General features: G+C 38.9%; 1 protein-coding gene across 6 annotated transcripts in view; it reads left to right on the top strand.

Moving 5' to 3' along the window:
• The window catches only part of ROS1 (ROS proto-oncogene 1, receptor tyrosine kinase), a 139,965-nt gene that overhangs the window by 9,677 nt on the left and 107,324 nt on the right, over positions 1-22,964 (top strand). For 3 of the 6 annotated variants that reach the window (XM_016956213.4, XM_016956214.4, XM_054686207.2), the window contains exons 3-11: positions 98-157; positions 1,870-1,896; positions 6,745-6,805; positions 11,959-12,107; positions 13,111-13,249; positions 19,270-19,471; positions 20,122-20,198; positions 21,650-21,772; positions 22,043-22,227. In XM_016956213.4, the coding sequence (XP_016811702.3) occupies positions 98-157; positions 1,870-1,896; positions 6,745-6,805; positions 11,959-12,107; positions 13,111-13,249; positions 19,270-19,471; positions 20,122-20,198; positions 21,650-21,772; positions 22,043-22,227 (1,023 nt within the window). Of the gene's footprint in view, positions 1-97; positions 158-1,869; positions 1,897-6,744; positions 6,806-11,958; positions 12,108-13,110; positions 13,250-19,269; positions 19,472-20,121; positions 20,199-21,649; positions 21,773-22,042; positions 22,228-22,964 lie in introns of those variants that run through there. The other 3 variants (XM_016956215.4, XM_009451893.5, XM_016956216.4) reach the window with 2 other exon arrangements.

Below are 22,964 nucleotides of genomic sequence, written 5' to 3'. Positions count from 1 at the left end.
AGAGTGATGCCTTTTGTTACTACATTGTACTTTCAGGTGACAAGAAAAAGTCACATTTCTTCAATCACTCACCATTGTCTGTTATTGTCTCTTGCAGTGTATCCAAGGATGTCACTTTTGGAACTCTGTAGATCAGAAAAACTGTGCTTTAAAGTGTGTAAGTATTAATTAGGTTTCTATGTTGATACTGATGTTTCTTTCAAGAGGAAATTTGTGTAAGAGGATTCCCATTTGCATTTCCATTGGCTTTCAACTAGTTTGCTTGACCCTAAGACAAAACAAAACAAAACTAAAAAACCAATAGCCTGGATAATACATAGTAATGGAAAAGAGATTGAGATTAACATTTTTAATGTGACTAGAGGTCACGGAAGGTTATTGCCAATAACAGAACCCAGGGATGTTCAATCGCTCCAAAACTATAAATGTTTTTTAGTAGAATGTCCAGTATTTGTTAAATTTCCTAGGCCTATGCTTCTCAAATTTTAATGTGCAATTATCTGGGATCTTATTAAAATGCTGATTCTGATTCAATAGGTCTTGGGTGGAGCCTGAGATTCTGCACTTGTAACAAGCTCCCAGGTGTTGCAATGCTGGTGGTTCCCAGACCACATTTTGGATACCAGGGCCGTAGGTCATGTTCAAAGTTTCTATGCAGGAAATATAGTAGGTGTCTAACTCAGGGCCGTAAACACCTGGTTTACTCCCCTTTATGTAGGAAATACATCCCCAGATACTTTATTTTTCATTTTATTATGTAGCCTGGCTTTTGCCACTCAGTGTGTAACTTAAGGTACTTAACCCCTTGGTACTTTACATTCTTCATCCATTTTAGGATAATAACAGAATCTTTCTCCTAAAGATAGAGCCTGTCGTGTTGTAACTACTCTGATCACGTGATTAAGAATTTTGCCTTTTAAAAGTGGGTTCCCTTGTTTAGGTTGTTCAGGTCAGGGGTTAAATCAATAAGAATTGTGGTAATGCTGGGGAATCCTAATGTCATTTTCTATTAATGAGTTAAATTATAACATTGAGATTTAAATAATGCATTAACCTCTTTTTATATACATAGTTTTTAGAGTATATTCATAGTTTTACTTATATAGTGTGTCCTTGCAAAGTTCTATTATAGCAGTTACCTATGCCCACTCTCACATTTGTGACTGAGTGCCTCACAGAATGGAAGTTACCAAAAGGTACAGCATGTGCTATCTGGACTTAGTGGCTATTAAATATTTCTCAGAAATTGCAACTCAAACAAATAATTTGTCTAGTTGTGTGTTTAGTATCTTTTATCCCAACATGTAAGCTGTGTTGGGGCAGGATGCTGTCTGTCTTTTTTAGATGGTTATCTCTTGCACTGAATACAGTGCAGGGCATATAGCAGCTGCTCAGTCAACATTTGCTGAAGGAATGAATGGGAAGCACCATTTGTTGCTGGGAAACAATCCAGGAGGCTGTGTGGCTGCTGCAGGGGCCAGCATGGGCAGAGGAATCTGCTGTCCTTTGCTAGCAAGAGCTATTGGTGGTTTTCATTTCCAGTTCTATTTACCTTTGGCATTTGCAAATACTCCTTCACTCTCTTAACTTGGGTCCACCACAGATTACCTCAGCCTGCTGAGATTTTTCTGGTGGACATCATATTCTCCCATTTTTCCAGTGATGCAAACAGCTTAATTTTTAGAGCTGCTTATACAGTGTCCTGCCTAGACAGGGGGTCCTGCTCTGGGCTCCTTTGTTTCTGTTGTTTTTTTGGTTGTTTATCAATGGTGGGGCAATAAATTAATTTGAAATGATTGTACAGCTCAGTGTCACTAAAATTATTTACAACTTTCAAGATTTTAAGTAGTCTTTTTTTTTTCTATGCAGAATGATACTTATGCCACCGTTTGTGAGGTGAGTTGGCAATCACAAAAAAGATGTAATCAAGCCACATGTCTTCATCTCTGGTCTCTAAAAAGCTTTTAAAATAGGGGTGAAGAAACCTAAAGTATTCTCAGTGCACTGAGACATTCTTCCTCAAAGTGTTATTACTCTGAGTATACAGATGACTGTAAAATTCCATTTTGGCACAAATATTTACTGTTTTATGTATCTATGTGCATGTATATAATATATATGTTCCTATGTGCATACACACACATTCACCATATGCATATATATTACTCTAATCTGGTTTGGGAGGTTATAATCCCTGGACCCGGGGCAGAGTTGGAGTTGGGGTAATGGAGGGGAGAGAAGGAAGAGGCACATTCAGAGATATCTCTGCTGATTCCATTTTCTTCCCCACAATGTATAGTGCACTATCATTAAATATAGGACATGAAAAGAGAATCCTTTAATTGCAACTTTCTTTCTTGCTTGCTTGCTTGCTTACTTTCTTGCTTTCTTGCTTTCTTCCTCTCTTTCTCTCTCTTTCTTTTCTTTCTTTCTTCTCACAGTCTCACTCTGTCACCCAGGGTGGAGTGCAGTGGTGCAATCTCGGCTGACTGCAACCTCTGCCTCCCAGGTTTAAGTAATTCTCCTGCCTCAACTTTCTGAGTAGCTGGGGCTACAGGCGTGTGCCACCATGCCTGGCTAACTTTGTATTTTTAGTAGAGATGGGGTTTTGCCATGTTGGCCAGGCTGATCTCGAACTCCTGATTTCAAGTGATCCACCCACCTCAGCCTCCCGAAGTGCTGGGATTACAGGCATGAGCCACCAAGCCTGGCCGTAATTTTCTTTCTTGTGCAACAAAATCCTTTGCCAACATTTTGCAAGACAGCTTCTACCCACCTCTTCTCCCAATGGTAAGTAATGTCTCACACTGCCCTGCCCAGGTGTCCTTATGGTGCTCTAAGCAACCTCTGCTACACTTGATTTTCTCTCTTTCAAAGAGACCTTGACGTTTTGATGTTTCCTACTTAGTCTTCAGCTGAACTTACCTGTCCTGTATTTCATCCCTTCAAAATAAGGTTATTTGACAATAGATGATATGAAGAAGCTACATTATTTATCAGTTTAAAACCTATGTTGGCTGGGTATGGTTGTGTGCACCTGTAGTCCCAGCTGCTTGGGAGGTTCAAGTAGGAGGATTGATGGAGGTCAGGAGTTTGAGAGCATCCTGGGAAACATAGCACGACTGTCCCCTAAAGAAAAAAACTTTAAAACCTATGTTGTATTCTTTTTTAAATATCCTTGAAACTGGTAAGCAGAAGCCTGGGGAAGGAGTATAAATTATTGTTCATTAGTAAAACAGAAAAAATTCCCTCTTAATAGAGAGCAAAAATACAAACAAAAAATTAAATTGGCATGTTTTCTCAGTTGTTACTGGTTGGTTATAAAAATTGCATCTGAGCAATTTTTCTTGGGAATCGGTGGAGGTGACGGTTGGCTAAGAAGAGAGACAGAAAACAGAGGAGAAAAGTCACCCATATGTAAAGAGACAAAGGTCTCTCCTGATTGAGATAGAAAAAAAAAATTACCTGCGAATCCTTTTATGTGATAAAAGCAAAATTACCCCCAAAGAATAGTCCCTAGGATAAATGTACCAGTGTCAGGAAAATCAGGGAGAGAGAGCCTTTAAAGCATCGAAGCAGCCCAGGATTAGATCTGTAATGTGCTAATTCTTTGTTAATCATTATGCTGCTCAGTTTTCTGTGCTTATATAGTGTAAATCTTTCCTCTCAGTGTTATAATTTGTATAACTATTCTTTCTCTTTATACTTCGCTATTTTACACTTTAAAATGTTTCACTTTAAATAAAGTAGAGCTGAACAGGAATACATGCTATGTGTATATCTATCTATCTATCTATCTATCTATCTATCTATCTATCTATCACCTCAGTTATCCACACCTTTAGGAAATCAAACTCCTTACTCACTGATGTTTGAACGTAGGAAGCTTGTCATTTTTGCAATTCATATTTCTTGGAAAGAATAATCTTGAAAGTGATAGCTCAGTGAAATAGAACTTGGAAAATGATGATAGCTAGTGAGATGGCTTATCCCTGATAATTAAAACACAAATTAGATCTTATCATTGCATCTTGGCCTTTGGCTATATAGCTATACATAGAATGAAACAATAGAATATATATACATATATATTTATATATGTAATATAAAATAGTCAAAATAGATCTTATTATAGGCAATTGATCTTATTGTACCTGAAACATTTCAATGGCTTTTTACTGTTCTTTGGAAAAATTACAAAATACAAAGGTCTACCAGCTCCACTGCCTGCCTGTCTTGACTTCATCTCACACTCTCCCCTTGGTCTCTGTGCTGGCCACACTGACCTTTCCCTCTTTCTTGACATAGAAGACACATTCCTGCCTCAAAGTTTTCATCGTGCTGTTGCTTCTGCTTTTGCCCAGATCTCTGCAAGCCCAGCTCCTCCTAATGACTGAAGTCTTGGCTTGGATCACCCTAATAAAGTCTCCTTCTCTGCCTAGTTATACCTGTGCCTTTGACTTATTTTCGTCCTAGCAATTTTCATTATCAGAATTATTTTTTCTTTTTAAAAATTTGTCACTCAGTTATTATCTACCTCCTTCTAAGGGAAGTCCTGTAAGGCAGGGAGTTTAAATTTCTTGCTTACTGTCATATTCTTAGATCCCAAAACCATGCTTGGCATGAAAAAGGCCAATTGTTCAAATATTCTTGAATGAATGAATGAATAATTTTTAAGGGAACAATGCCTCAGTTCATATGGAGGGCAGTGGGCGAGGCTTCCTAGTGTTACAGAAGCTGGAAAGGGCACTGGCAGCCTGTGTGCCAGTCTGGGAAACCAAGGGTGGAGCCAGAAGGACAATAAAGATGGACTGACTACGATGAGGAAGATGGGAATGTGGGGGAACGGAGAGAGCAAGCTGATGTAGCCCCTGGGAAGAGTAAACTTGGCCTCCACTGTGGGAATGGCAGCTCAGTAACGTGGAATATTCCACATGAATGTCCCATCCAGAGGCTTCAGGCTCAGATTCTGTAAATTCCTTAAATCCAACCATCTTTAGATTCTCTCTAGGCAACTCAAGCTTGAGAAACACTGGATAACTTTATTTGAAGTCCAATGTTGAATTGCCACCATGGTTCAGGGCGGGGTGAAGGGAGGTGAAAGGAGTGGGGGGATGGAGAGAGTGGGAGGGAGGGAGGGAGAGAGAGAAAGAGAGAGAGAGAGAGATTGAGAGAAGGAAACGTAGTTGTTAGCTTTGCCTCCACTTGAGATAACTTTTAAACTCCCAGAAGGATGGGAATTTTATTATCGATTTCCCCTGAAAATATCAGAAAAAACAGGACCACAATTTCTCCTGATTGTCAAGACTACCTATATTTCAAAATAATCTATATTTCCAAATACATCTCGTCTCTTCTCCTCAGTTTTCTTTGTTGGAAAAAAACCCCTCATGTTATATAATAATTTTGCTGTTAATTGGTTTGTTTATTCTCTGCAGTTAATAAATATGTTGAAGGCTTCACTAAAATATGTAAACAGGATGCGAAACGTATACTAAATCTTGAAATTAAGTAATTCCAAACCCAAACTGAGGTATTTAAATTAATCCTTACCTAAGCAAACCTGGGCTTATCAGGCACCCTTCCTTTTAGTATGCAGATCAATCATTGAACTGTTCATGTTTGCAAGTTATAGCTCTTCTTTTTAGGGCAAATGTATTGTGCCTGCTTTCCGCTATTACCATGAGAAACAATAGCATGTTGTCCTAGGTATTATAGTTACAAATTGAAAGACAGCAGGAAGATTGATCATGATTGTGTTGTAGTTTTACAATATGCGCCTTTTCTGCAAGTATGTGTGTGTGTGTTTTGTAGCTGATGTTAACGCATCTGTTAAGAGGTGCAGGAAATTTGTGTTTCAGTCATCAAATTATGTACTGTATTTTTCATTAATGAGATAAAATGTAAATATCATTAAGTTTTCATAGATTTTAAAACTCAGCATTTGTATAAAGATATTCATTGAAATATTCAGCTACTCTACAAATTTATAGTCAACTTTTAATTTTCCAAGGAAGACCGGGATATATAAAATAAATAGGTAATCCCTAAGCATCATTTTACTCTAAAGTTTTAGGTTTTAAGCTCATTAAAACATTGACCAAAATGGCAAGCAGATAATTGTACTGCTAAGCTCAGTGTTTTTTCAAACCATACGATGTGACACATTAGAGGGTCGTCAAATCAATTCAGCCAACCAAGAGTCACATTAAACAAAATGAAACAATAGAACAGAATATCATTGTACATATAAGAGCACATCACAGACAAGGGGTTTCTTTTGGGGACAACGAAAATGTTCTAAAATTAGATTGTGGTGATTATTGCACAACTCTGAATATTCTAACAGCACTGAACTGTGTACTTTAAATAAATGAGTTTATGGCAGGTGAATATATTTCAATAAAACTTCTAAAAATGGAGGGAAAAGTAAGGATCATTTCAGGAATCTTTTTTTCAACATGTATGTGTGTACTAAGTTGTTTTGTTAAATTATTTTTTGCTATGGAGCATGGCCAAAAGTTTGGGAAGTGCCAGTCTAGCAAGTGGGAGTTTTACTGCAGGGGAAATAGTTGACATAAAGATGTACTTGCGTATTAGGCACTCCGATTTCAAAGATTTACTCGTATATTGGTCAAAGATATACTTGCATATTAGGCATTCGGATTTTAAAATTTAGTTGAAGCTTATCAGCAAAACCAGTACCAAGGCTGCCCTGACTGTCATGCTCCCTGTCTTCCACAGCGGGAGTCATGTGAGGTTGGCTGTAGCAGCGCGGAAGGTGCATATGAAGAGGAAATACTGGGTAAGAGGACACACACGACTTTTAAAAAATAGGCTGCACCACTCTAGTGACTTGTACTTATGTAAAGATAATGAAACACCTCTCAAAACATCTTGATTTCTGCATCTCAATATGATCAAAAATATCTATTTAGAGAATTCAATAATTTCAAACATACAGGCCATTCTGATAAAGATTCAGCAAGATTCTTCTTTCAGAACAAAACAGAGGAAACAGTACATGACTAATGTTTAGGACCAGATTTTGTCCTCAAGTTCAGTAGGTACACTCACTTCTATCTTAATGACAGACAAATGTACATCCTGAGCAGACTTGATGTCAGAGAATGCCACTGTTTTTTTTTTCTCTCTTTTATTTATTTATTTATTTTATTATACTTTAAGTTTTAGGGTACATGTGCACAACGTGCAGGTTTGTTACATATGTATACATGTGCCATGTTGGTGTGCTGCACCCATTAACTCATCATTAGGTGTATCTCCTAATGCTATCTCTCCACCCTCCCCCCACCCCACAACAGGCCCCGGTGTGTAATGTTCCCCTTCCTGTGTCCATGTGTTCTCATTGTTCAATTCCCACCTATGAGTGAGAACATGCGGTGTTTGGTTTTTTGTCCTTGCAACAGTTTGCTGAGAATGATGGTTTCCAGCTTCATCCATGTCCCTACAAAGGACATGAACTCATCATTTTTTATGGCTGCACAGTATTCCATGGTGTATGTGTGCCACATTTTCTTAATCCAGTTTATCATTGTTGGACATTTGGGTTGGTTCCAAGTCTTTGCTGTTGTGAATAGTGCTGCAATAAACATACGTGTGCATGTGTCTTTATAGCAGCATGATTTATAATCCTTTGGGTATATACCCAGTAATGGGATGGCTGGGTCAAATGATATTTCTAGTTCTAGATCCCTAAGGAATCGCCACACTGACTTCCACAATGGTTGAACTAGTTTACAGTCCCACCAACAGTGTAAAAGTGTTCCTATTTCTCCACATCCTCTCCAGCACCTGTTGTTTCCTGACTTTTTAATGATTGCCATTCTAAGTGGTGTGAGATGGTATCTCATTGTGGTTTTGATGTGCACTTCTCTGATGGCCAGTGATGATGAGCATTTTTTCATGTATTTTTTGGCTGCATAAATGTCTTCTTTTGAGAAGTGCCTGTTCGTATCCTTTGCCCACTTTTTGATGGGGTTGTTTGTTTTTTTCTTGTAAATTTGTTTGAGTTCATTGTAGATTCTGGATATTAGCCCTTTGTCAGATGAGTAGATTGCAAAAATTTTCTCCCATTCTGTAGGTTGCCTGTTCACTCTGATGGTAGTTTCTTTTGCTGTGCAGAAGCTCTTTAGTTTAATTAGATCCCATTTGTCAATTTTGGCTTTTGTTGCCATTGCTTTTGGTGTTTTAGACATGAAGTCCTTGGCCATGCCTATGTCCTGAATGGTAATGCCTAGGTTTTCTTCTAGGGTTTTTATGGTTTTAGGTCTAACATTTAAGTCTTTAATCCATCTTGAATTAATTTTTGTATAAGGTGTAAGGAAGCGATTGAGTTTCACCTTTCTACATATGGCTAGCCAGTTTTCCCAGCACCATTTATTAAATAGGGAATCCTTTCCCCATTTCTTGTTTTTGTAGGTTTGTCAAAGATCAGATAGTTGTAGATATGTGACATTATTTCTGAGGGCTCTGTTCTCTTCATTGGTCTATATCTCTGTTTTGGTACCAGTACCATGCTGTTTTGGTTACTGTAGCCTTGTAGTATAATTTGAAGTCAGATAGCGTGATGCCTCCAGCTTTGTTCTTTTGGCTTAGGATTGGCTTGACAATGTGAGCATTTTTTTGGTTCCATGTGAACTTTAAAGTAGTTTTTTCCAATTCTGTGAAGAAAGTCATTGGTAGCTTGATGGGGATGGCATTGAATCTGTAAATTACTTTGGGCAGTATGTTTTAATGACTGGAAAGTATAGGCATATTGTATTGAATGTACCTTTCATTATTCAGCTAGAAGTTATCCTATAGAGTGCGTACTGTGTGTATGACTCCCCAAAAGGCTCTAGAAATTTGTAAAATGTACAGAAGCTATGCTTCTCAGTGTTAGATTTTGAGCAACTAGGTGGCTTGGGTGTTTATCAGCTCCCTCTGCCTGATTTCAGTGTAGGTTGGGCATGTCAAAGTAGCTTTGCCTTAGTGTGTTAACTCTCCAGTAGTTTCTAAAAGGCCAGCGCTTTGATAAGTCATGGCTTGGATGTCAGCAGATATCATTTCCAGAATTCCCTAGGGCATCCTCCCACCGAGCTGTAGACAGTTCCCTTAAGTCTGAAGGATGCTTGGCTCTTCCATATGTTGTAGTTCTTGACTCAGTGGCTTGTTCCTTGCTCTCAGTGGCTGATGGAAATCGGAAGGGGAAACTTATCTTGCTGTTCTGATTTGCTTCTGCCCTTTAGTGTCCCACAAAAGACACCCTAGACGTTTCTGTGGAGAGGTAGTGATATTACATTTTTTTTTCTGTGTCACGGGAATTAGCTGTGGATAAAATGTATATTTTATGGTTTCCAAGCTGTGCACTGATGTGCTCCAGGCCATTACAGCAATCTCATGAGGAGCCATGGAGTATTTTAAACACTCAAGGTAAACACAGAGATATGTGAAATCTGTTCGACGGTGATACCCAATCTGATCATAAGATTGGAGGAGTTGTGCAGTGCCCAACAGGTACACAGGCCCCATTAGTATGCAATTATTTTTATTTAAGGATGAAGTAAATATACAGTTTTATCTTTCAATTTCTTATTTGTTTCAAATATCTACCAAATTGTTAGATACCAAATTGTTAGTCAATTTGGTATTAACACATACTTATTAAGTTATACTACTTAAAAAATCAAACTGTTAGAGAATTCTTTTGGTTCAGGGAACCATAAAAAAATTTCTGAGAAACTAAGGACACCAGAACTGAGGAAGCGTTGAATCTTTTATTTACATTCCTTTATTATATTCTAAAATTATATTACCAACTTAATTATACAATTCTGTTAGAATACAAGTGTAATCAATGCTTTATTTTTATTTTCTCATTGGCTATGGATCAATGTCTATGTACCACTAACAAATGAGATGTACCAAGTCTGAATAAAGACATTTCTACTTAAAGACGATATCTATAGTCTGTTATAATGAATCCTTTCTTCCGTGATCCTAAGACCTTATTTGTCTTTAACACATCTGATTTCTAGGTCATTTATCGGTGAGTATGCTATATTCATTTTAGATACCTCCCGTATCTCTTTTCACATGATGGAAAATGATAATAGCTAATAACATATTTAATAAATAGCTAATAACATAATAAATAAATAAATAAACATATATTTGCATATACAAAATATGTATGCATGTATGTGTGTGTGTGTGTGTATATATATATATATATATATATATATATATATATGAGAGAGAGAGAAAGACAGAGTCTAACTCTGCCACCCAGGCTGGAGTACAGGGGCACAATCACAGCTCACTGTAACCTCAAACTCCTGAGTTCAAGCAGTCCTCCTGCCTCAGCCTCCTGAGTAGCTAGGCATGAGCCACCATGCCTGGCCAAAAATAGCTATTTTTTATTAGGCATTTATGAGTTGACCACTTTTCTCATTAATTAATATGTATTAGCTCCTTTTGTCCTCAGAGTTATACATACTATTATTAACCTCATTTTACAGGTGAGAAAATTGAGGCACAAAGTTTATATACTTGCTTGAGGCCACATAGCTGGTAAGGGATATCTCTGAAATTATAACCCAGCTGCCTGGTAACAGAGCCTTTTCTTACCCACTGTGCCATGTACTGAAAATAGGATGGAGCTCAGTCTAGCTTCCCTTTTTCATTTGGCTCTCTCTTTGCCTTGATATTTTAGCATAAACCTACTTTACCTTTTTTTTTTCATATGTATCACCATGGCTTTGAAATATGTCTATGTTTAGCTATGATATTTACATTTACTTGTACTTATATAACTGATCACATCTGCCCAGTTCTCAACTTTTGTCGTTTCTGATGCCTCCTGGTTATTTTTCCTCACTCTGCTGACAACTCCATCATTGGACTCCCCTTCAAGGTGTCCACAGCATACCTAATTCCTGCTATTGAGAGTCTCACAACAAGAAAGGGAAGGAAAATGGAGCTGTGCTTTGCTTATTCAGTTATAATACTCAAAAATGAACTATAAAAAGAAGAATCAGCAGAGAAGGGTTGTGCTAGGCCTCTTTGTGGGCTAGGTCCTTGGATGACAATGGCCTTGATTTTTCTGGATTACAGAGTATAGACTTTATTTGGTCCGTGTCTGGTGTCGGTAATGATGAGAATTGCGTCAATTTTCTCTTAACCAGAGTAAGGTCCCAGGAGTTTCTAATTAACCATTTTAAGCTCCCTACCAAATTTACCTTGCTTTCTCAACCAGAGTGCTGATTTTGTTTCTATAAAAGAAAGCAGAAGCATTAAATTCATCACAATTTTGGAAAAATATAAAAAGTAAAATCATTTCATCCCAGTGACATACCATTCAGAAATCTAGCCCTTAGTACCATGCCTGGCAAGCAGCACCTGAGAAATTGCTGCCAATTGTAATATGAAATATTTTATAATGTGAAACAGCCAATCATAGTGTCCTTTGGAGTAAAGGCAATTGCTCTGTACATATAAAAAATAATTTGTTGTTAAGATGCACAGCAATAGTAGAATTAGAGTATAAAATTTCAGAAATATATTGGGGTACACATCCCAGGATAATGGATGGTTCTTTTGTGCCACAGACATGCTCTGAGCATTGGCTCCCCCCGCCTGTAAGAGAGTGGTATTGTAAGAGAAAACTGGACAGCTCAGAACCCTCTGTGTCATCTGCGTGTAAAAGCAAAACCTGAACAAAAAAATACTGTGTTCAAAGATAACAATAAATTCTGTGGAAAAAAGACTGACAGACTGACTGATTGATTTTTTAAAATAAACTGAATATGCATACCATTGATTATTCAAGTGAGTTATTGTGGCAAGATGCAGTTTTAGCAAGAGAATACGGAGAGCCCTAGATGAGAGAGGCACACACTCTCTTGCGCTGAAGGACAGGAGTGCGTGGTGAGTGAAATCTTGTTTTTTCCCCAGAAAATGCAGACCTTCCAACTGCTCCCTTTGCTTCTTCCATTGGAAGCCACAATATGACATTACGATGGAAATCTGCAAACTTCTCTGGAGTAAAATACATCATTCAGTGGAAATATGCACAACTTCTGGGAAGCTGGACTTATACTAAGGTATGAAAGGCTGCCTTTGTACCTCAACCCAGACCCCTTCCCAATTTTTTTTTTTTTTTTTTGAGACGGAGTCTCGCTCTGTCGCCCAGGCTGGAGTGCAGTGGCGCGATCTCGGCTTACTGCAAGCTCCGCCTCTTGGGTTCACGCCATTCTCCTGCCTCAGCCGCCCACAGGCGCCCGCCATCGCGCCTGGCTAATTTTTTGTATTTTCAGTAGAGACACGGTTTCACCGTGTTAGCCAGGATGGTCTCATCTCCTGACCTCGTGATCCGCCCGCCTCGGCCTCCCAAAGTGCTGGGATTACAGGCATGAGCCACCGTGCCCTGCCCCCAATTTTTAAAAGTGCCAAATTATTACTTATAAGCGTAAAGGCCTTCTAGAAAAGATTCAGCTGTAAGATGGGTAGTTGGGTTCAGATGAACTTTAATCTCTGCTGCTCTGTAACATGCTAATGCTAAGCCTTAACATTAAGGCTTATTTTATAGGGAAAATATTTATTTTATAAGGAAAATATAATGTTGGACATATATACTATTCCTTCAGTACAGCATCACGTAACCATTCACCTCATTAGTCATTATCTGCCCATCACAGCTAAGATGAGTCTAGCTAGGATGGAGGGCAGAAGAAAGATTCTCACGGGGGTTGTTGCAATTTAGAAGTACTGTCTATGGTGGTCATTCAGGACTGTGTCTTTTAGGGAAGCATGAGAAAGTTTAGAAAAAAAAAAAATAGTCCCAAGATACTATGTGTACTAACAGAAAAATTCAAGTCCTTGAGGTAAATGCCAAATAATTGAATCCATAATTTTGCTATTTTGAAGGGGAGAATTTCTGAGTGAATTCTGCACGCTGATATCTGAATGGCTTAGCTCTAAGCTCCAGGCCTCTTATTTCATCTTCTCTGTTGAGCCATCCATCTTCTACAAATTAATCTATGCTTTTGAGTCCCAATGTGGGGTGCTGATTCTATAATGCTGATTATTGATCACTCCTTGATCTAGACTGTGTCCAGACTGTCCTATGTGGTCAAGCCCCTGCACCCCTTCACTGAGTACGTTTTCCGAGTGGTTTGGATCTTCACAGCGCAGCTGCAGCTCTACTCCCCTCCAAGTCCCAGTTACAGGACTCATCCTCATGGAGGTATGGTGTGCACACATTTCTTATGAAAGGACATTATTCCAAAGCTTTGATTTAGTTTGTTTTTATTTTAAACAATGAAATAAATCTATTCCTTCCTATTAATCGATCCATTCAACAACTGGGTACATAACTATGTGCCAGGTAGTATTCTAGGTACTCACAATACCTTTATGATCAAAAGAGACAATGACCCCCGCTCTTGTGGAGCTCACTTTCTTTTTTCTTTTCTTTTCTTTTTTTTTTTTTTTTTTTGGAGACAGAGTCTTGCTCTGTTGCCCAGGCTGGAATGCAGTGGTGTGATCTTGGCTCACTGCAACCTCCACCTCCTGGGTTCAAGTGATTCCCCTGCCTCAGCCTTCCAAGCAGCTGGGACTCAGGCATGCACTACCATGCCTGGCTAATTTTTTGTATTTTTAGTGGAGATGGGGTTTCACCATGCTGGCCAGGCTGGTCTTGTATTCCTGACCTCAAGTGATCTGCCAGCCTTGGCCTCCCAAAGTGCTGGGATTATAGGCGTGAGCTACCTCGCCCAGCTGGAGCTCACATGTTGTTGGAAGAGAAATATTCTGCAATAAACATAAGAAATAAATAAAGTATATTGTAAGTGGGATGGTGCTGTGTGCTATAGTAAGAGGAATATTTTGAGCAGGGTTTGTCATTTAGGGGATTGGAAATGAAGAGGGAAGGAGAGGCCAGTGGCAGTATGAAATAAGGTGGCCAGAATGAGCCTTGGTGAGCTGGTGGGGTAAAGTTTCAGCAAAGACTTAAAGGAGGCAAGGAAGTCAACCAGGCAGCTATCTCACATAGAGAGTTTCAGGCAGAGGGATGGTCCGTGTGGAAGACCTAAGGCAAGAACATCTGTGGCCTGATCAAGGAGCAACTAGAAGGCCCACGTGGCTGAACAAGAGTGAAGAAGGTAGAGGAGTAACAGCTAAGGTCAGAGAGATGGGGGCCAGATCCCAGTCTACCTCAGGGATCTTGGTAAGGAATGTGGCTTTTATTCTGGAAGGAGAGTCACTGTAAGGTTTTGAGGAGAGGAGTGACATGATCTGATGCGAACTGCCTTATACATTAAAAGGAAAACTGGCTGCTGTATGGAGAATGAACTCTGGGGTGTGGGAGGAAGCAGGAAGAACTGGTAGGAGCCATGTGGTGACCCAGGTGAGAGGCCCAGGGGTGGTAGTGGTGTGGTATAGGTATGTTTGGATTCTATTTTTATTTCTTGATGTAATTTTAGTCTTTTTATTGCCTAGGTTGTAAACTTCTTTGGCTGTGGAAAAATAACATCGGTAAAAAAATTCACCTCCTGTTTTTTTTTTTTTTTAACTGAAAAGTTTGTTATTTTTTGTATTATATTTTTAATATAATTGAAAGGAAGATTGCACACTTTTTTCATTCATTCAAGTATTTATCAAGGACTATTATATACCAGACATTGTTCTAGGAACTAAAGATGATAAAATCCTAACCCTTATGGGGCTTGCATTCCAGCTAGGGAAGACAGTCCGATAAGTAATTAAGTAAAAGTATTTTCTGGGTTATGGGAAGACCCAATGAATAGCATCCTTCTTCTTAGTCTGAATTCTGAACCAATAAAAGATAAAACAAAAACGGCCAGAAGATGGCTGCAGGAATGTCAATATTATTTCTGATAAGGGCCAAATTGTATGATGATAGATTTTAAAGTAGGAAGTGCGATGTGACACATAGCCAGAGGCTTGGTCGCATAGGGCCATACTGACCCTGATAAGGAGTACAGATTTTATTCTAAGTGGGACAGAATGTCTTTGGAGTGTTCTAAGGAGGGGAGGGACTTGTTCAAATTTTAAAACTTTCAGTATGGCTGATGCATGGAGTATTAATAGACTGGGAGGGTGGAAGGAGGGCCAGGGAAGCTGGGGAGCTGTTAGGAGGCCAAGCAAGTCAGGCTTGATTTGGTGATGGCTCTGACTAGGATGGTGATGGGAAAACAGGGAAAGGTTTGTCATATATTTTGAAGATTGAGCTGTTGGGGTGGCTGAATGGATTTGGCAAGGAAGATGGGAAAATCAAAGTTGCTAACTTAGACTTTCAGTTTGAACACCTGAATGTCATCATTTACTGAGACAGGGACAAGGGTAAAGGAGGAGTGGCTTTCCTAGATAAAATCGTCAGTTCTTTTTCGGCCAAGCAAAATTTGAGATGTCTATTAGATATCCAAGTGGAGTTGCTGAGGAAGCAATTAAATGGAAGGATTTGGAACTGAGGAGGTAAGTCGAAGGTATCCAAACTACCAATTTAGGAGTTATCACCACAGAGATGTGATTCAAGCCGTGGGCCTGGAGGCAATATGCTAAAAGTGAATGTGGTTGAAAAAAGGAGAAGGTCAAGGTGTCAGCCCAAGGGCCCTTAATATTTGGTGGCCGGGAAGAAGAGGAGGGACAGCAAAGGACATGGAGAAGGAGAGACTCAGGAGCTTGTGGTGTCTCAAAGCCAAGTGATGAAAGTGTTTCATAAATGAAGGTGATTGAGTATGAAACAGTGACATTATCTCTGGAAAGCAACAAAAAGCTTCTTATCTGCTAGATTCCTGCTTCCTCATTTTCCCACCCTTTATACAGAATGTTGCCCTATCAGAATATAACTTTATCTGAGCTGCTGTCCTCTGAATACTAATATATCCTTAGAGCAATTCTAGCTCTAAATAAATGTTATTGTTCTCTTGTTCACAATATATTCATGGGATATCTATAAATGCATGGATACTTTAAGAAGCTTACTCCCTTGTAGAAGAGATAAAGCACATGCCTAACTAACCTCATAATAAGGTAAAGCTTTATTAAACACATGGAAAAGGTACTGACAAATTCCCATGGAAGTTTAGAGGAGGGAAGTATTTATTTCTGAAATGAAATATGAAAGAAATCTCTTTGGAGGAAGTCTCATTTGTTGAGTTAGACATGAGGTGAGGAGAGAAAAGGGCAGGTCCAGGTGTCTATGTGACCAGGGTCACCAAGATTGGATTCTAAGGCATGGAGGGAAATCAGTCAGTATTCCATCTGCTGGAAGCATAGAATACAGGAAGAAAAATAGTGAGAATAACACTGGGAAGGCAGACTAGGTCCAGATTACCAAGAATCTTAAATGTCCTAGGTAAGGAGTTTGTACTTTATTTAGAATGCAGTTAGGAGCTATGGAAGGTTTTAAAGCGCAACAGTAATTGCTTCACTTGCTTCTCAAAAAAAGAATTTTGGCAACTGCACATAGAATAGATTGAGAGAATGAGAGAGATTTGAAAGTACAGAGGTAGAGACCGGCTGGGAGGTTACTATATTATTTTAAGATTTTATCAAAACAGCTTTTTAAAAACAGAACATATATTGGGGTATTCCCTGACTTATTATTTTGAAGATGTGACTTCCACACCAGGAAAAACATTCAAGCCTAGAAGCCATAGAGGAAGGCCAATGCTGGGGCAGACACTGAGGGAGAGTTGTCTGGTGCCCTCACCCTCAGAGTTAGCTGAGGCAACCCAGGAAGACATGCTCCAGGCTAGATGCCCTAACCCTCAGCTCTGGAGATGTGCCTATGTGCAGAGAGCCTCAGGCTGAACTAGGCCTTGGACCTAAGCAGAGCCGAGCAGCTGATGAAGTGGGTTGGGGCATTTCCCCCCTTCCCTGATGGTTGCTCTCTCCTTGCTTGTCAGATCTCAGGGTTTGTGTGGCCACCTCAGCTGATTATTCTGACTATTCTTGCTTAGCGCCTCAGACCAAACACTGGCCTAGGACCATGTTCGAAATTTTCCAGATCAGAGGAGAATGAATTCTTCCTTGTTCCAAGCAATGCCATATGTTATCCAACAGTGCTGGGACATTTTCCGGTGCTACAGAAATACCGTGCAGGGACATTGGCTGGGCAAATCAAAATAATGAAAACAAATTTTGCTGTTCATTTCTGGGCCTTTCTCCTGGATAAGCAAGCTCACATACCCTCTGTGTCTTCTAGACCCTACATGGGTGTCCTTCTTATGGATAGCATCTCATGTTTCTGATTCTCACTTTTCTAGCTACATCAAAACTTAGAAACTTATCTGTATTGTGTTAATTGCCTCATAACCCTATTCTCTTTTAGCTGTGGGAATGACATGATTTTAGATGGTGCTATTGCCCTTTTTTTTTTTTTTTTTTAGACAGAGTCTCGCTGTTGCCCAGGCTGGAGTACAGTAGCACGATCTCAGCTCACTGCAACCTCCACCTCCTGGGTTCAAGCGATTCTCCTGCCTCAGCCTCCTGAGTAGCTGGGACTACAGGTGCATGCCACCATGCCTGGTTACTTTTTGTATTTTTAGTAGAGATGGGGTTTCACCATGTTAGCCAGGATGGTCTCAATCTCCTAACCTCGTGATCTGCCCGCCTCGGCCTCCTAAAGTGCTGGGATTACAAGTGTGAGTCACCGCGAGTTTTTTTTTTTTTTTTTTTTTTAAGACAAGGTCTCACTCTGTCACCCAGGTTGGAGTGCAGTGGCACAATTTCGGCTCACTGCAACTTCTGCCTCCTGGGTTCAAGTGATTCTTGTGCCTCAGCCTCCCAGGTAGCTGGGATTACAGGCATGCGCCACCATGCCTGGCTAATTTTTGTAATTTTAGTAGAGATGGGTTTTTGCCATGTAGGCCAGGCTGATCTCGAACTCCTGGCCTCAAGCGATTGGTCCACGTTGGCCTTCCAAAGTGCTAGGATTACAGGTGTAAACCACTGCACCCGGCCTAAATGGTGCTATTGCCTTTTAACTGGGTCCTTTCAGAAAATAATTTCTTAACAAAGGAATGATTGTCAGACAAGGGATACCAGCATTTCAGGGATGATTTTTGTGTTGTTGTTTTTTTTTCGGTGGGGAAGACCTGGACAATGATCGCATCTTGCCATGTAGGTGACATTTAACTTGCTTCAATGGTGGAAGATCACATTTGGGCATTGACCCTAATGACTTAAATTTTGACATTCTAATTATATTATAATTCAGTGGGAGAAATTTATTTCTTCCCTGTTTATCATGGTGACTGACTACATGGAGCCGAGGAGTGATGCAATGATGCTTGTGTTTGCTGAAAATTAGTCTGAGAGTTAGAGATGAATTGCATCAGAGAAAAGCAGAAAGAGCAATTAAAAGGGCTTTTAAAAGTCAGTGGTGATGCAGAGCATTTGCCAAAAGTGTTCAGAGGGAGAGAAATCTACTCAAGAGCAAAGTAACTTCTAATTGTGTCTTTCTATGGAAAGAGGAGAGAAAGAGTCTGGTTTTAGGGGTTTGGTTTGAAAAGCAGGTGGAGACACAGATGGAAGCTAGGCTGTCAGATCATTTGTTGTCCTTTCTTTTTCCACTTAAGTAGCTGCTGGGGACTGTGTGTGAACGCTTAGTTGTTTCATACATGCTCCTTTAATCCTTTGCCAGGGCAGGGGTGCTGAAGCTCAGTCAGCCTGGATTTCCAGGACCTGAGAGCTGGGGTAAGGAAAGTGTAGTCTGGGTCATTAGAGCTGATGCCAACAAAAGTGAAGCCAACTGTTCGAATTCCAGCTTGTCTGAACCCACATCTCCAGCTGGAACCAGCAAGGCTGCCCCACTCAAATGAGTGAAAAGGCCCCAGGATGGACTTTTTTTTAAACTTGTCGATCATTGACCCCAGTTTTAGTCAGACTCTCCTCTTCTTCCTAAACTGGTTCCATCCCATGTTTCAACTCATTTAAGTCTCTAGAGATTCCTGATGACTTTTTTTAAAAGGGCCATTATTGTATTCGTATACACTATATTTAATTTTATTTCATTAATTAGAAGTGAGGAAAGTAACATTTGAAAGGGCCTCTTGGGAAAGGAGCAAACTGGTTTAGACATCTTACCACCTTTCCTCTATCACATATTTTGAGTATTAATAAAATTATTTCGTTTCCATTAAGTTTTCAAAAAAAAAAACAAGACTTTTTTCCATCTTATTTTAAAAACATCATGCTTGCACATTTTTCTGCTCACAATGTCACCATTATCTCTTCCAGTTCCTGAAACTGCACCTTTGATTAGGAATATTGAGAGCTCAAGTCCCGACACTGTGGAAGTCAGCTGGGATCCACCTCAATTCCCAGGTGGACCTATTTTGGGTTATAACTTAAGGCTGATCAGCAAAAATCAAAAATTAGATGCAGGGACACAGAGAACCAGTTTCCAGTTTTACTCCACTTTACCAAATACTATCTACAGGTAAGAATTAAGTGATACAGAGGAAAATGTAACCAGCATGGCTGCAGGCATGATAATTATTTAAGAAATATGGGTATCAAATAGTTTAAATGAACTTTGAGAAGCGCCACTGACTCCATGGTGTTGGGTTGAAGTCATTGTGGTTTTCCTCAGGCTTATATGCCTATTAGATTATAGTGTCCTAAGCAAAAACATTCTCAAGTATTTCTATTATATTCAGAGGATACTTATAAATATGGCTAATAAAGACATCATAAACACCATGAATGTCAAATTTTCATTTAATCCAATATGAAAAAAGTAAGGAGGTAGAGTTCTGTTTAGGTATTTTTATTAACCATTAGGGTAATTATTTTATTATTGTTAGCTTTTCTATCATTTACTAGAGCCTCTTTAAATTCAGAGAAGAATGGGGGTCATGCAGATAGCAGAGTTCAGCTTTTGACCTCTATGACCCTGAACTGTTCTAGGGGAATGCAAACAAGGATGTGATTGATGGTCATTTCGGTGCTGAGCAGTGGCACCACGTAACTAGACTCATGCATTGCCACATCATCCTTTAAATAGAAATGTTATTGCTCCTTCTATTTTTATCTCATGTTCACACCATGCCATGTGAAACACGTCTCTCCAAATTGTTTTTGGAATAGGTTTTCTATTGCAGCAGTAAATGAAGTTGGTGAGGGTCCAGGAGCAGAATCTAGTATTACCACTTCATCTTCAGCAGGTATGGCTCAGGCTTCTTCCTTTAGCTACACAGGAATGAGGGTGGCAAGGGTGGTTTCAGAGCCAGAAGCCCTGGGTCACCTGGTAGACCTCAAGACCCACCTCTTCTGCCCAAATGATTATTGTCTTTTGGGTACTTGTTAAGTTTTCCATTTTAAATGAACCTAAGTATTTGATGAATTAAAGTAAGTGGTTAGATATTAGAATTTGGGAATTGAAAATCAGAATAAAAAATTTAGGGTTTTAAAAAAATGGCCTCAAATCTTTGGTTTCAGTTGAAATCACTAGTGTTTCTGACTCACATTTACACACTTAAGGGATACATATAACTTTTCTGCCCTAATCCCTATTTTAGATTATATATAATTATTTAATATATATCAGACATTGTTTTTCCAGTATCTTTGTTTTTAAATATATCTGGACTTTAATAATTTACATTTTACTATATAAGTATTCAGTCTGCCAAAGTATCTTTTATTATTTTGTAAGCACCCTTTCTTTTTGGCTTTGGTGTTTTATTGATTACCTCAAGTGACTGAATACTTACTGTATGATATATGTGTGAGCAAAATAACAAATGAAAATGCTTTCTAAGAAGTACTGGAAATTTGAGGGGAAACTAATAAAAGATTTTTGAGAACATCCAAAGATTCACAATTCTGGGAACCTGTTTTCTATTTTTACTAGAACCCTATTTGCTGACTTGACTGCCCCTTACTCTAATCTGTACATGCCTGTGCCAATGGGTATTGAATGTCATCCATCATCAGCCTTTGTTTTTTTGGCTGTTCCTAGACTCTAGGAAAGGAGAGGTATTTTTGTTATGTAAGAAGCACGTCCAAAGGGTGAGTTAAATATAGAGCAGGGTTAAGGTTGTTGTTACCGTGATTATTGCATAACATTCATTAAATACCCTAAAAATGTTCACCCATGCACCTTGTGTCAGTCTCCACTTGAACAGGATATCAAGCAGAGTTCTGCAGCCTTCCAATGTCATTCCTCTAAGGACCTTTCTTCTGCCCCAAAGGGAAAGATACTGAAGACAACACAGAGACAACCAGTGTCTGACAATATGTGTGTGTTATGCATAACCCACTCTGGCCTGGGGTGGACCACCTCCACCGAGCCAATTCTCATGGCTGAAAATAATAAGCTGAGCTGGGGCAAGGTTGTTGAGAATAGTGATACATCATGTGATGCCATTTCTGGGTTATTTAGGGGCATATGAACATAAATCCTATTTGATTGTTACTGTACTTCCTACCTCCAATCATAGAATAATGTGAGTTATACCATAGATGCAATTCTCCAGTGCCATTAGAGAAAATTTGACCAGCCTCTTTCAAGCACTAGTCCCCTTGCTTTGAAGGGTAGTACTGATCTTTTTTTGTGTCTGTTAGTGTACCTGTGGTTGGTCTACCTGTCTGCAAATCGTGTTGTTTTTTTCAGTTCAACAAGAGGAACAGTGGCTCTTTTTATCCAGAAAAACTTCTCTAAGAAAGAGATCTTTAAAACATTTAGTAGATGAAGCACATTGCCTTCGGTTGGATGCTATATACCATAATATTACAGGTCAGTATGATAAGGATAAATGATTCCTTAGTGTGAAAAGAAGATTCTAAAAGAAGTACTTCTAGAATAAAAGAAAATTTTTGAATATTTCTGGAACATATTCTCTTAATATCCTAATATATTAGAATAATTTAGAAGAATATTTTCTTTTAAAATAAAATACTTCTCTTTTAATTTATTAATCATTAAATAAATAAATTCTCATTCATACAAGTTTTTTTGTCCTGGTTGTTATATAATAATGTATGTGCACTTGCATGGCTCTTCTAGGAATATCTGTTGATGTCCACCAGCAAATTGTTTATTTCTCTGAAGGAACTCTCATATGGGCGAAGAAGGCTGCCAACATGTCTGATGTATCTGACCTGAGAATTTTTTACAGAGGTTCAGGATTAATTTCTTCTATCTCCATAGATTGGCTTTATCAAAGAATGTATTTCATCATGGATGAACTGGTTAGTCCGAGAAGTTAAAGAGGAATAGTGATAGACAGTGATACTGATATGCATATCTTGGTATATTTAATACTAAACACAATTGCCTTATTCAATACATACTCAAGTATTTACTATGCCTTAGATACTAGGTTATCAATGAATCATAGATCTGGCCTATAGGAGGGTGTAGCCTTTACCTAGTGCTAGTCCTGACATAGCATTAAATCACCTTTATTTGTACTTTTTTAGAGTCATGAGTTTATACTAAAAATAATTCATCTTCCATAAGAGTGGTGGTACCTGTGTTATTGTTAGGTAAGACTGCCAGTCATGATCAAAGTTAGCTGCAAGCATTTAAAATTATGTCATAACCAGAGGGAAATTTAGTAGTTCTCCAAAAACACAGTAGTACTGTACTTTTCGGAAGACCATTTTTTGTTGTTGTTGGTGGTGGTGGTGGTGCATAAGGACTATTTTGAGCTGATGAAGACACAGTCTTGACATGTTTCAAATTCTACTTCTTTGGAAGGTACAGGCTTATCACAGTAAGCAACAGCCATTGCTGTGGTTGAAAGCACATAAACCTAGATATCGCTTAAATATTAAAAATAGTCGAATGCCTCTACAAGCCAGGAAAATAGGCACTTGTATTGCATTGATGTCAATAATGTATAAATTCATGAGGATATAGGATATAAAACTGCCGTTTAAGGGCTTTTTTTTGCTCATTTGTCTTGGACAGTGCTCAGTGCCTA

The sequence above is a fragment of the Pan troglodytes genome, chromosome 5 (genome assembly GCF_028858775.2).
Source record: "Pan troglodytes isolate AG18354 chromosome 5, NHGRI_mPanTro3-v2.0_pri, whole genome shotgun sequence".
Taxonomy (NCBI): domain Eukaryota; kingdom Metazoa; phylum Chordata; class Mammalia; order Primates; family Hominidae; genus Pan; species Pan troglodytes.
The sequence above is the reverse complement of the archived record's forward strand: the minus strand, read 5'-3'. Positions and strand labels throughout refer to the sequence as shown.